The following is a 13767-nucleotide window of genomic DNA, read 5'->3' as shown; positions in this document are numbered from 1 at the left end:
AATGTGCTCCTCAAGTGCTCCTTTGCTCCCTTGCCCCATGTGCCTGGCCTCAGCCTATAAAGCTCCAAGACCCGGCAGCAGCAGGATGGAGGCGATGACACCAAACATATAGGAAACATTTTTATTTCAAAAAGCTAATGTATTGAAAGTATCCTAAAACCTTAACAGGATCCCAGACACAGAAGCCTAACGAACAGACAAATAAATATGCAAACCTGCCCCACGCTTGGGGGGCTGGCACTGGATGTCGGACCCTGGAGGGAGGGTGTGCTAGTCCAGAAGAGTCTCTGAAGTCGTATAAATATAGAATACTTTATAACAGTAGATCAGCATTAAATACTAGTCACCGAACTCTCATAACTTAACTTGCCTCACAGACTCAGTCATGTACATCTAACACGTAGAGGGTCCCTCGCAGGCTTGCCCCGCCTGTCAGTGTGCAGTGATGCAGCGGAGCACAGAGGGCAGGCAGGGGAAGGGTCGACCCTGCTCTTGGACCCCCAGCCGGAGCCTGCTGTTGCTGAGGCTGGTGCCTCCCCTTCCCAAGGCAGGATCTGGGGGTGGGGACCTGGGGAGTTTCTAGGAAGTGAACATCACTGCCGCCCCCCACCCCAAACCATCATTTGAGTCACCACCGGCGAGTGGGATGGCTGGTCACACAGTGAAGTACCAAAAACAGCAAAGACCAGACAAAGGCCCAGGCTCTGGCCCTCGGCGCTGACCAGAACGCCGTGTAGGGTGACAAACGCTGATTTAGGAGGAAATCATGAGTGTCTGCAGTCCCAGCAAAAGGCCTCCCCATAAGCCACTGCCTGTGGAGATTCCTGCCCTTGACACAGAGGAACAGCCCTGCCTGCCTGGGGTGGTAGGGGGAGTTCCAGTGATTGTGGCACATGCTGCCTTCCACCCCCCTCCTGCCTTCGTGGGCTGCCCAGGCCCTCCACAGAGGCAGCCCCGGAAAGGGCGCCTGGAGTCTTTCCCATGAAACTGAGTCCCTGCTCCACCCCCATGACCTGTCACGTGTCACATCTCTCTGCATGACGTCACACCCCCTGGGAGGGCACAGACTGGCACTGAACTGGTGACTGGGACAGAATCAGGGCTCCATGGCTCCCAAGCACCCCGGCCTTGCTGTCCCCCTGCCACGCACAGGAGACGAGCCGTCACACTGGGCAGCCTTGCCTGCCTGGGAACCCACGTTGGCCACTCCACGGAGCCAGACCACCTCTAGGTGGGCTTAGCCCACCAGGCAGGCACCTGGGCTGGAAGAAAGGTCACAGTAACCCCTGGGGAGTGAAGTGAGGGCAGTGGAGGGGGAGCGTCTAGGGCTGCAACCACCCTAGGGGGAGGGGGCAGGCCAGCCCCAATTCACAAGGGAGGACACTCAGACCAGGAGGGGTGATCTGGGAGGGGGTGGGGTCCCCAAGGGAGCAGAGGGCAAGCACTTATCTTGGCCAAGGCCCAAGGCAGGAAACGCCAACTACCCACCCCGTACCTTCCCACTGTGCCAGCTACACTGGGTGGGGTGGGGCCTGGGAGTAGTCCCTGAGGCAGGGCCCAAGGGAACCTGAAGGGCTGGCTCTGGGCTGTGGCTGCTCCAGCAGGGTTTCCAGAGCAAGACGGTCAACCTGACAGCGATGGCTCCCCCAGGGTCCTCACAGGGGGAAGGCAGGGCCCCCCACAGCTTCTGCCCAATAAAAGGATTGTTAAGAGCCACTTGGGAAGTAACGATGAGAAAACATTTTCCTTGGTGAGAGCATGGATGAATATCCACCCAACGAAGAAAACAAACAGCCTCCCCTTTCGAAGGGAAGGAGGACAAATTCAAGCAAAGGCTTCTTTGGGGACCTGGAGGGGCCAAGACCAGCATCCACTGGAACACTCACACTCCTCAGAACCAGGGACACCAGCTCCGGGTTTCACAGGGGCTCCTCCAGGCACCCACCTAGAGAAGCCCTGGCTTCTGCAGGGCACAAAGCACATGCCAGCCCCCCAACCCCCTGCAGAGAACTTCAGCAGTGGCCCTGGAAGAGTAAAGATCAAACCCAGACCTTGCTTCTAGCTGCCCTCTCTTCCTTTAAGGAAAGGCCAACTGCATTTGAAACCTTGTGATCAACCACAGAGTCTGCCCCGCCCCAGGTTCCTTGAGAAACAACCCTCTCCTCTGCTCAGGCTGCCTGGGCAAGGGCATCCACAGCTGTTTGCCTGGCGGGGCTTCAGCGACAAAGTCCCAGGGCCTCCCAGAGAGAAGCTACGACCTTGCACTTGCAGCCTTTAGTCCTCTCCCGCACTAGCCTGGGACGAAGGTCCTGGAGGCCCCCAAGTCATGTGGGGCCACACTGGCAGGTGGGCTGGACAGGAACCCCAGCACCTGCCCCGGCCCAGGTCCACTGGAGACAGACAACCCCCAGCAGGTCCTGCTGGGCCCCCTTCAAGGCCATGCTCCTGTCCACTCCCCGCCCTGTGTCGCCAGGTCTGAGCTTACTTCCAGGAGGCCCACCCATAGCGGATGTCTCGGTGCGAGGCCCCAGCAGGGTTGAGGAGCTGGGCAGGCAGACCCCTCCACTGTGGAGCTGGCCTGCCGGCTGTCCAGCCCTGACCATGGAGTGTGGGACCTCCCTGGGGCCATCGTCGGCCTGATTCTCCACGTTCTGGATAGCAGGATCTGCGAAGAGGCTGTTCTCAGACTCCTCTCTGCTTGCACCCAGAAGTGCTGGGGTTCTGCTCTCCCAGGGCAGGGGCAGGCAGGCGGGCAAGTAGGCACAGGTGGTGACTGCAGGAGGGGTGTGCCTGCATCTGTGAGGTGGGGGCCTGGGGCGGGGGGGATTCACTGGAGCCTGAGACGTGCTGACAGGGAGGCAGCTCTTCCTGGACCAAGGAGCTGGGGCACGCACACCAGCCTTGGTCCCAGCAGGCCTGCTGACAGGGAGGCAGCTCTTTCTGGACCAAGGAGCAGGAGCGTGCACATTGGCCTGGCCCCAGGAGGCCCTGAACGCACAGCAGCTCCCAGGTATCGTATCCTGAGCCTTGCTTGGCTCGGCTGCCCCCGAGCCCACACTCCGCCCGGTGGGCCCCACCTGGCCTGTGCACAAGGAAGGGGGTGCTGCCCCCTAAGGTGCCAGGTTACCTGCACTGAGGCCCTCTCCGGGCCGGGCCGGGGCTAGTGCAGCTCGGCGGGGTTCTGTGGCGGCCGGGGCTGGCCCACATCCATGTCACTGCTGCCACCGTCTAGCTCAAAGCCGCGCCCGCCCAGGGGTGTCTGGGGCATGAACTGGCGGAAGATGCTGACGCTGCCGTGCCAGAAGGTGGGCTCTGGGAGCCGGCCCACCACGCTCCACGCCCGAGTCTCTGGGTCGTAGGCCTCCACCACGTCAGAGAGTTCGAAGGTGTTATCGTAGCCCCCAGAGACGTAGAGCTTACCTCCGAGGACGGCCAGGCTGCCCCCAACGTGCACCTGTGGGCCAAGGTGGGCAGTGAGGGGAGGCTGGCAGCCAGGGCAGGGGAGAGCCCCCACAGCTCCCCCTCTGCGGGGAAGGTGCCCGGGGCCCCTGGCAGGGGTGGCCTTGGCACTTCCTATACCCCAGCTGGGAAACAGGGGCTCCATGCCCAGGGGTCACATGCCATGGCTGGTCCCAATGGTGGTCAAGGGCCTCCAAGCAGCATCACCCCCGTAAGAGAGGCACAGTCGTTCTCCCCATCTTACAGATGGGAAGACTGAGCCACACTTGGCTGACAGTGGCAGAGCTGGGACTTGATCCAGAGTCTGGGCTCTGAACCACAAGACTGGACTATCCCACCTTTCCCAAAATCGCTATAATGAGTACGTGTAGCTCATTATGGGCTTCCCAGGTGGTGCAGTGGTAAAGAACCCGCCTGGTAGTGCAGGAGATACAAGAGACATGAGTTCAATCCCTGGGTCAGGAAGATCCCCTGGAGAAGGAAATGGCAACCCACTCCAGTATTCTTGCCTGAAGAATCCCACGGACAGAGGAGCCTGGCAGCCTACAGTCCACAGGGTTGTAAAGAGTTGGACACAATTGAGCACGCATGTGCGGTAGCTCATTATGGGGACAACCAAAGTTAGAATTGGCAACAGTAAAGATGTTAAATAAACTCTGACATTATAAATTATGACACTGGTCATGCAGCGTTATCAAGAGAGAAGGTTTGGAAAATTCTTTTTTTGCTGTGGGGAGGTTGTGCCACATAGCATTTAGGATCTTAGTTCCCTGACCAGGAATTGAACCCATGCCCCTCGCAGTGGAAGCACAGAGTTTTAACCACTGGACCACCAGGGAAGTCTCAGGTTGAGAAGTATTAAGAAAGACAGAAAATAGAGATAGAGAGGTGGGTATAGATGTGTGTCTGGGAATAAGGAAAGTGCCCATGTGGCCAAATGCTACCAAATCTTCCTGGTTCCATCTTACTGTGAAACTCAACAAGCAAAGAAAGTCACACCCCATTAGGGAGCAGAAGTTTGGGTACACAGCAGGTACTCAATAAATGTACTCCCAAGGTCAATCCCCAGAGACCTCCTTGTCTGACCTCATCCCTGTTGCCCCCGTGTTCACTCTGCTCCAGCCATGCCAGGCTGAGGGCTTGTTCCGTGAACATATCAGGCATGGCCTGCCCCAGGCCCTTTGCACTTGCAGTCCCTCTGTGGAACACTCAATCCAAGCCTGCTCTCTGGCTCACAGCAGGCACTCAGTGAACTCTGGTCTGAACAGATGAACTAAGCTGTGTGACTCTGGGATCTTATTTAAGGTCTCTGTTTCAGTGACCCCCAAACACAAGTTGAAGACAGCAGGAGCCCGCTGTGCAGTGAGACAACACTGGGGAAGTGCCCAGTATAGACCCCTGCCGGCTGGGACTGAACCCCGAAACACCTATGCTGACACTGGTTGGGAACCAGGACCAGCCCGAGCTCCCAATGCTGGTGAGTCTGCAAACTCACCTGATTCATTGACGGGATCTTATCCCATTCGTTCTTGGTGGGGTTATACACATCCACTTCGGCGGAGTCGTCCCTGGGGAGGGGGCGAGGAGGAAGAGCAGGTCAGAGTGAGTAGGAAGCCCCTGGGGTGAGAGCTAGAGAGAGGGTCCTCGAGGCCCACCTCCTTTGGGGACTTCTGTGATGCTGTTTGGCTGCCCACTGGCCAGTGGGACCCTGCCCCTGGCTCAGGGGGTGGACTTCAAGTCCCCACACCTCGGCTCTGAGGCTGGAACCCACCCTTGTTCCACACACCCAACAATCACACTTAAACCCTTTCCTGCAGCCCAGCACCAATGCAGCCGACCCTGACCCCCCTACTATGGTCACATGGTAGCCTCAGCTCCGAAATTGACCATGGCCCTTCTGTCCAATCTCCACTTATTCTTCTGATTTGGACTTCTGCCTCCTCTTCAGGACAGCCTTCCAGGGCTGACCAGTCTAGGCCAGGGCTCCTGCCCCACTGCCCACCCCCCTGTGCCCTGGACTGTTCCTCAGCCACTGCCCTCCCACCGCCGCCAGCCCCCATCACACCCTGTTCACTGCTACGTCCTAGGTGCCCAGCAGGGTGACCAGAATCGCAGGACTGAGGACACCAGCACTGCCCCCCACTTTGGGCTCAGGTTCCTTCAATCCTGTTTGACTCACTCATGATGACTTCACTCAAATGTGAAGGCACAGCCTCAAAAAACACTATCTCCCAAATAGTAGCGTTGATGATGATGGTCACAGGTCAAGGGTTAGCAGAAGGGCCTGAGAGTAAACACTTCAGGCCTTGTGGAGCAGACGGCCTCTGCGGCAGGTCCCCAGCACTGCCACTGAGAACAAATGTAGCCACAGACGTATAAGCAAAGGGGCTGGTTGCCTTCCAATAAAACCTTATTTATGGACGCAGCTTTGAATTTCACATAACTTTCACACATCAGGAAGTATGACTCTCGCTTTGATTTTTTTTGTTTTTTCCTCCAACCACTTCAGAATGTAAAAACCATTCTTAGGTTGTGGCCCATGAGATGATGATAGTTGACATGGGAACCCGCTAGGCTGCCCTCCCCAGCTGTAGGAACACAGAAGCTGCAGTCAGAAGGCGCCAGGCTGAACAAGGCTCTTGCCTCCTGCCTCTGTGCGGTTGGGACACCCCAGCCCGGGAGCCATGTGAAACTGGGACCAAAGTGGAGCATGGCTAAGGGGAGGGGGCTGCCGGTCGCTGCTCACAGCCAATGGCAGCTGCAACAGACAGTGTGGGACACCTCCTTGTCACAGCCTCTTCTAGACAGGAGCTATCCCCACAGGGGGCCTTGTGAGCAGGGGTGACGTGGCCGAGGTGCCCAACAAAGTGGACAGGGTGCATGAACGCTCAAGTGCACAAGACCTAGGCCCCCGGGCTCACCCACATGCTCAGGTGAGGCCAGATCCCCACTCTTCACTTACGGGACAAACAGGCTGCCTTTCCAGACCACTCACACTCTTGCCAAGTTTGGTGGGAACTCTGGTGGGGGGGGGGGTGGGTGTGATAAGCAGAGTCAAGCCCGCCTACCTGGCCCTCCATGGGCTAGGTGACCATGTATGAAGGCTAACAGTGGGTCTGGGGTGGGGGCATCCTAAGGTTAGCATGTGGGGCGGTTTAGCAGCTGACCAGTGACCCCGACCAGGAGGACCAAGGTGCTGGGGACTTAGGCCCACACGCTGGTCCTTGGGCATATCTTGTTCTAGGACCGTGGGGTGGGGGTAGGAGGGTGTTCTCAAAGGCACGCAGCCTGGAACTGCCATGAGGGGCTGAGGCCAAGTTCCTGGCACTCTGAGGAAGGTTCTGGCACACTCGTAAGGTATATTTATAGCCATCCCTACCCCCACTTTGAAGAGGTTTTCACGACTCGGGGAGGAGAGCTGGACGAAGGGTCAGATGATGTGATGTTTTATAACAGGGCTGGGAGCCGGCTGGGTCTCTGGGGCTTCCTCGGAGCCGACCTGACCTTTCTGGGAATCAAGGAGGCCTGGCCACCATGAGACAAGCAACACCACTGGGTTCCAGCTGTGTTCTCCCAGGAAGACTGGGAACGAGCCTCAGGTCTGGGGGAGGGCAGGCTCAGCCAGTCAGAGGGGCGTGGCCCAAGAAGCACACAGTCCCTGTCCTCGGAGGCTCCCGATTCAAAGTCCCAGATGGAATGGGGAGGGAGGGATGGTCATTCACACCTTCCCCTTCCCTCTGGGTCTGAAGCTACAGGCAGGCTCTAGGCCAGGGAAGGGAGAGGCAGATACACAGGCCTACGAGCACATAGGGCTCCCTGATGGCTCAGATGGCAAAGAACCTGCCTTCCAATGCAGGAGAACCAGGTTCGATCCCTGGGTTGGGAAGATCCCCTAGAGGAGGGCATGGCTACCTATTCCAGTATTCTTGCTTCAAGAATCTCATGGACAGAGGTGCCTGGTGGGCTATAGTCCATAAGGTCACAAAGAGTCAGACACAACTGAAGGACTAACACACACAAGCACGTACGTGTGTGCATATGTGACACACATGCAGAAGCTGTGAGCTGCAGGTAGGAAGCTCCCAGCTCCCTGGATGTCCACTGGCCGATCAGGAGGGGGCATCTGGCTGTGACAAATCATCAAGACCCACAATGCACGCTGACCCACCGGGTGCCCAGCTCCACAGCTGGGCCCAGGGAGGCTGGGATGTGGTGACAGCACATGGGACCTGGGTTGGAAGTTCTTGGTTTTAACCCTGTGCCACCATTTAGAGTCTAAGGGGGCCTTTCCTGGTGCTCCAGTGGCTAAGATGCCATGCTCCTAATGCAGGGGGCCCAGGTTCGGTCCCTGGTCAGGGAACTAGATCCCACATGCCTGATTGCTGCAACTAAAGATCTTGAGTGCAGCAACTAAGACCTGATGCAAGCGCATACATATACATAAAAGCCTGCAGGTGTGAGCAAGTCCCTTACCCCTCTGTCCCTGCCACCTGTGAAAGGGGGACAACAGCGGTGTCATCTTATTAGCCAGCCATGGGGGACTAGCCTTGAAAATGCCCTTAAAGCAGGTAACCCAGAGCTCGACCCAACTGGGGATTCCAACAGGCTAACCATGGTCATCGTTCCTGCAGGGAGCTCCAGGTCAGCTTGGTACCAGGCCCCTCCCTGGTCCAGGGTGGCGGCAGGATCCTGGGAGAACAGCATTCTTTTAGCAAGACTCATGAGCCCCCTGGGCCAGGCCGGGCAGGAAGGGAAGAGACAGAATCTGCAGAGATGCACTGAACCCAGAAGTTCTGCTTTCTGCAGAGGGGGCAAGGTCAATCCATCCACCTGGTCCCTCACACCTGGCACCAGTCGGCTGATGAGCAAACCGTCTGTCAAGGCCATGCTCCCCCTCCCAAAGACTCAAGTGTCCAGAAAGCTCTCCTCTTATTAAGATTCAAAGTCCCTCTAAGGTAGGATAGGTGGCTCCTTTTGGTAAAGGCCACATGAGACCAACTAGGGTTTTTAGAGGGACCCAGCTTCCCAGGTGGAGAAGACAATGGCAACCCACTCCAGTACTCTTGCCTGGAAAATCCCATGGATGGAGGAGCCTGGTAGGCTGCAGTCCATGGGGTCGCTAAGAGTTGGACACGACTGAGCGACTTCACTTTCACTTTTCACTTTCATGCATTGGAGAAGGAAATGGCAACCCACTCCAGTGTTCTTGCCTGGAGAATCCCAGGTATGGGGGAGCCTGGTGGGCTGCCGTCTATGGGGTCGCACAGAGTCGGACACGAATGAAGCAGCAGCAGCAGCAGCTTCCCAGGTGCCGCTAATGGTAACGAACCCGCCTGCCACTGCAGGAGACAAGTGTCTGATCCCTGGGTCAGGAAGATCCCCTGGAGGATGAAATGGCAACCTATTCGAGCATTTTTGCCTGGAGAATCCCAAAGACAGAGAAGCCCGATGGGCTATAGCCTACAGGGTCGCAAAAAGCCAGACACAACTGAAGCAACTTAGCGTGATACACAGGCAAAGTCTAGCCAAAGAGACATAGTTGATTTAGCATCTTTGACTCTCAAAAAGTTCTCTGCAAAGACCTAGCTCCATCCATCACACTTGGGTCCCAAGAGGCCACAGAAACCACTCTAAGGAATGAGGGGCAGAACCACAGCTCCAGGTCAGAAAGATCCAGCCTCAGAGCCCAGTGTGGCCTCAGTTTCCTCATCTGTGAAATGGGAAAACAGTGAAGCTGTGCGTAGCTAGTAAAAAAGAGCACCCAGTGGCCTTGGCCCCTGGGGACTCACCTGATGAAGTACATGAGTCCGTTCAGAGTCACTGTCTTGGGGGCAAAGGACCAGGGTGGGAGCTGGCCGCAGTCCACCAGGGACCACAGGTCTGTGTCTGGGTGGTAGCACTGCATGACCATGGTCTCCTTGCCGGCCAGGGAGCCGATGGCATAGAGCCGGCCCCGGCAGGCAGTGGTGGAACAGTTGTCCATGGGGTAGGTCATGGGCTGCAGGGCCTCCCAGGAGTCGCTGGTGTGGTCGTAGCGCTCTGTGCTGTCCGCAGCCACCACGTACAGCAGCCCGTCCAGCACGGAGGAGCTGTGGTACTCCCGGGCCTTCAGCATGGGCGCCACCTCCGTCCACTCATTCACACTTGAGTTGTACCTCCACACGCAGTCGTAGAGCCGGGAGCCATCAGATCCGCCTGCCAGGGAGGACAATGGGCAGATAGATGATTAGCCCACACCGACTCAGGGTGAGTCACCCACCCGTGACTCCCTGAACTTCCTAGAGAGTAAGGATGAAACACACATCCTCTCTTACCAAGGCCCGAGCCAGGGGCTCAAGCCAGGTATAGGCTGACCGTTGCCCAGGAGGATGGTCCAGCTTCATGCCATAAAAACACCACCGCACCTCTGTGGGCCACCTGGAGGCCCAGAGGCCACAATTCTGAGTACACAGTAACCTCAGTTTGGATCCCTGCACTCAGACACCTCAACTGGATGGGAGCACCAGGTCTTGGAATCCATTTTCCCAGGGAGCCACAAGTCATGAGGGTGGGAGGGACTTCCCTGGTGGTCCAGTGGCTAAGACTCTGAGCTCACAACGCAGGGGGCACAGGTTCAATTCCTTGTTGGGGAACTAAGATCCTGCATGCTGTGCTTGGCCAAAAAAAAAAGAAAAAAACAGCATATGTCGGTGGGGTGCCTGGGGACTTCTTCATTAAATTCTAGGCATCCCCTAACCAAGGCTGGGCCAGGCTAAGTTAAGAGGAAACCTAAGCGCTCAGCCAGCAAGAAACAAGACAGAAGGTGATGCTATGAGTGAACTTCTGGGGTTTATTTCTTGATTTATATGCAAGCTACTGACTTGTTTTGTTTGGAAAAAGTCATCAAGCTGTGCAAGTATGATGTCTACTTTTCCATCTATATGTCCAAAAAAAGGGCTAAAAAGCAAACAAACAAAGCCCAGTGGTACTGGCTATTGCCATAAATTAAACCAGGCTCACCTAGGACATTAGGATTCTCACAGGGTGAAGGGACCCCAAGAACCCTGGGGGTTGGACTCCCCTCCCTGTCCCAAGCTTGGGGCCACAGGGCAGAGCAGAGCCACCGTGACATTCTACCCGGCTCACAGCCTGGAGCTTTTAGAGGGAGAAGACAGCCTCCTTGTAAAGTCCTCCCGGCCTCCCTTCTTCCTTCTAAAGGAGAACTGTGTCAAAGGCAGCTGAAGCCGCCTCCTCGCCCCTGTGAGATTCCCTAGAGGCAGCTGTAGGGAATGACCCAGCCACCTGTCCAAACCCAAAGGATTAGCTGAGACATTTATGGAAGGGTGTGCAAAGTTGGGGCGAGTCTGACCAGTTGTGGGAGTTCACTGAGGGTGGGGTGGGGCTGAAGGGGGTTGGTTCCCCAACAACACAAGGCCAACCTCAGACTGAGAACTGACCCATTCTGGCAGATTCCTGGGGAGGCAGGACCTGGAATGGCAGCCACCCTCAGGCAGGACCTGGAGTGGCAACCACACAGCCGAGCCTGTCCTCAGGCTGGGTTGAGCCCAACTTGTCAGCTCAGAGCCCCCAGGACCCTGGAGGGAAGGGCGGGTACCTCAGAGCTGGCTTTCTCCCGAACTAACGTGCCAGGCTGGACACAGCGCTGCTCTGGCCCAGCTGAGGCCTCCCTGCCCAATCCAGCTCCCTGCAGGCCCTGAGCATATGCTTGGCCGGGTTCTTTCCTTATATAGCCCTCGCACAGACCGCCCCTCCTCAACCCACGCATGGAGAGAGCCTCATGTTTGAACTGGGATTCATCTTTAATAAAAAATGTGGGAGATGCCCAGGACTGGGGCGGGCTGGGACCCGCCCAGCATGACTCGGCAGTGTTTTGGGGTTTGGGCCAAGTAATTGGAAGAAAACCTCTTAGCATGTGACTCTGTTTACAGTTGCTGGGCTGGGAGCAGCCTAAACACCACGTGACCCACAGCGCAGGGCCTAGGTACAAGCCCCAGAGAACGCTGTCACTGGTGACCAAGTGAGTGAGTCAGGGGACTGTGCTGCTCAGCTGGGAGGGAGAAATCCCCTCTACCGGGGTAGAAAGGATGTACCACAGGATGTCAGTCCCTGGCCTGTCCCCAGATTCCTTAGGGAGAAAAAGGAAGCACTCATAGTGCAGGGTTGGAGAAGGAAATGGCAACCCACTCCAGTGTTCTTGCTTGGAGAATCCAAGGGACTGCGGAGCCTGGTGGGCTGCCATCTATGGGGTCGCACAGAGTCGGACACTGAAGCGCCTTAGTAGCAGCATGCAGGGAGGCTACCGCAGTGTCTTGCCACTAAATGGGGATACCACCTGGGCAAGGAGGGGGCTGCCCAGACGAGCCCTGCAAGAGCCACAGACGGTACTTGTCCCACTAACACAAAGGGGTTCTTGCTGAAGTATCCAACCCTAGAAACTTCTGTGCCTGCAAGTCGGGGGGAGGGGAAGTGTTCACCTGCACCCAGGTGCAGCCTGTGGTTCCAGGCACTTCGGGTTCTCTTGCAGGTCAAAGTGCCTGCTTCCCCGTTCGGGTGTGAGCAGGTCAGGGTCCTCCTGATCAGCCCTCATGCCCACTTACCCGTCACGTAGATGTCGTTGCCCAGCGCCACGATGCTGTAGCCTCCGCCCAGGTGGTCGGGGAACTCGGCCAGGTAGCGCCACTGCCCCGTCTGCGGGTTGTAGCAGTCGACGGTGACCAGTTCGTCGCAGTCCTGGTCGCATCCGCCCACGAGCACGAGGATCTCGGCGAGGCCGGTGGAGGGACGCGGCCGCATCCGAGGGCAGGGCCCGCGGTCGTGGCGGTCGTAGCGCGCCGCCTGGAAGTCGCGCGCCTCGCGCAGCAGGCGCAGGCAGGGCGGGCAGCGGGCCACCAGCGGCTCGGCCTCGACGTGCGCCAGCAGGTAGAAGCGGCGCACGAAGGGCAGGCGCACGGCCTCCAGCAGCTGCGGCCAGTGCGCCGCGCGGCGCGGCGGGTCGGCGCGCACCCAGCGCAGTGCCAGCTGGTAGGCGGCCTCCTCCTTGGGCACGCAGAGCCCGTCGTCGCGCAGGTAGCGCAGCAGCCGCGCCAGGGGCAGACGCTCCAGCTGCTCGGCGCCCAGCTCGCCCACGTGGCGCAGGATGAAGCGCTGAGCCGCGCTCGCCAGCCCCGCGCAGCTGAAGGCCTCGGCGAAGTCCTGCATGTCCAGGCAGTTGGTCAGGTCGAGCTGCTGCTGCAGGAAGGCACCGCACGCCTCCTTCACCGCCGGGAACTGCAGCAGGTCGGCGGCGCGCAGCAGCGGCTCGGCGTTGTCGCCACTCACCGCCACGCGGCCCGTGTAGCTGAAGTCGAGCAGCAGCTGCAGCATGTCGGGCGGCACGCCGTGCAGGCGCACCCGCTCGGCGCGGCTCTCGCGCAACTGCCCAGCGAACATGGCGCGGAAGTAGGGGCTGGCGGCTGCCAGCACGGCGCGGTGCGCCGGGAAGTCGCGTCCGCCCGCCGCCTCCAGGGTCACGTCCAGGAACTTGCGCTCGGCGCGGAGCTGGCTCAGGCCACGCAGCAGGCTCAGCGCGTGCGCCGGGTCCGAGAAGGGCAGTACGGCCAGGGGCGCCGGCCGCTCCATGGCGCCTTGACTAGGGGCGCGGGGCCGCTGCTCGCGGTACTCGGGAAAGCCGCGGCCGGGGCCAGCGGAGAGACACTCTGCGCTGGGAGCCGCCGCAATAAATACGACCGGGCGCGGCGGCCTCCGGGGGGCCGGGCCGGGCGGGGGCGGGGCGCCACCAACACCGCCTACTTAACTCCTTTGGGTCCGCCGCCGCCGCCAGGCTGAGCGCGCTGACTCGCTTCCTCTCGCGCGCTCCCGCCCCCGCGCTCCAGGCTGAGTCACGGCCGCCTGCGCCAGCTCCCTCTCTCCGCCCTTCCGGGGCTTCTTGCGGCCTCCAGCCGACGCCGAAGGCTGGGACACCGGGTGACAAGTGTCCTTTCCGAGGGGGCGGCCTTGCCGTGCACTGGAATCCGGGGCCTCCAGAGGGCCTGCCCATCACCCACTCGGCCCGGCTGCCGAACAAAACCCGGTGGGGGCGAACGAAGCCATCCCTTTTGCGCCAGACTTCCCAAACTGCTCCAGGGCGACTCGGTACAATGGCTTTTTTTTTTTTTTTTTTTTTGGAATTCCACTAGTTCCAAGCGTTGCTTGTTAACCCTATCTCGGGACAGATTTCTAACGACGAAATATGTTTTACAAATCAAGACTAAAGCAAGAACAAGTATAAAGTCTTTAGGTGACGTTTTCTTGGCGCATCCGTGAGGGACA

At 58.5% G+C, this 13767-nt stretch overlaps 1 protein-coding gene across 1 annotated transcript; it reads right to left on the bottom strand.

The window, feature by feature from the left end:
- KLHL21 (kelch like family member 21) lies at nucleotides 108–13180 on the bottom strand. The gene is made up of 4 exons (XM_018060419.1): nucleotides 12057–13180; nucleotides 9249–9654; nucleotides 4955–5027; nucleotides 108–3454 (listed from the first exon to the last, which is right to left on the bottom strand). The coding sequence occupies exons 1-4, from the start codon at nucleotides 13075–13077 to the stop codon at nucleotides 3161–3163; spliced, it is 1794 nt and encodes a 597-aa protein (XP_017915908.1). The 5' UTR covers nucleotides 13078–13180; the 3' UTR covers nucleotides 108–3160.

Source organism: Capra hircus, chromosome 16, assembly GCF_001704415.2.
Source record: "Capra hircus breed San Clemente chromosome 16, ASM170441v1, whole genome shotgun sequence".
Classification (NCBI taxonomy): Eukaryota; Metazoa; Chordata; class Mammalia; order Artiodactyla; family Bovidae; genus Capra; species Capra hircus.
This window is presented reverse-complemented; position numbering and strand designations above follow the sequence as displayed.

What these genes read in the sequence shown, in the direction of transcription:
- KLHL21 (XM_018060419.1), bottom strand. Translation starts at nt 13,077, where the DNA reads ATGGAGCGGCCGGCGCCCCTGGCCGTACTGCCCTTCTCGGACCCGGCG. An exon ending in CAACGACATCTACGTGACGG is followed by an intron (nt 9,655 to 12,056) that starts GTAAGTGGGCAT and finishes CCTCCCTGGCAG; the next exon opens with GCGGATCTGATGGCTCCCGG. An exon ending in GGACTCATGTACTTCATCAG is followed by an intron (nt 5,028 to 9,248) that starts GTGAGTCCCCAG and finishes CCCCCTCCCCAG; the next exon opens with GGACGACTCCGCCGAAGTGG.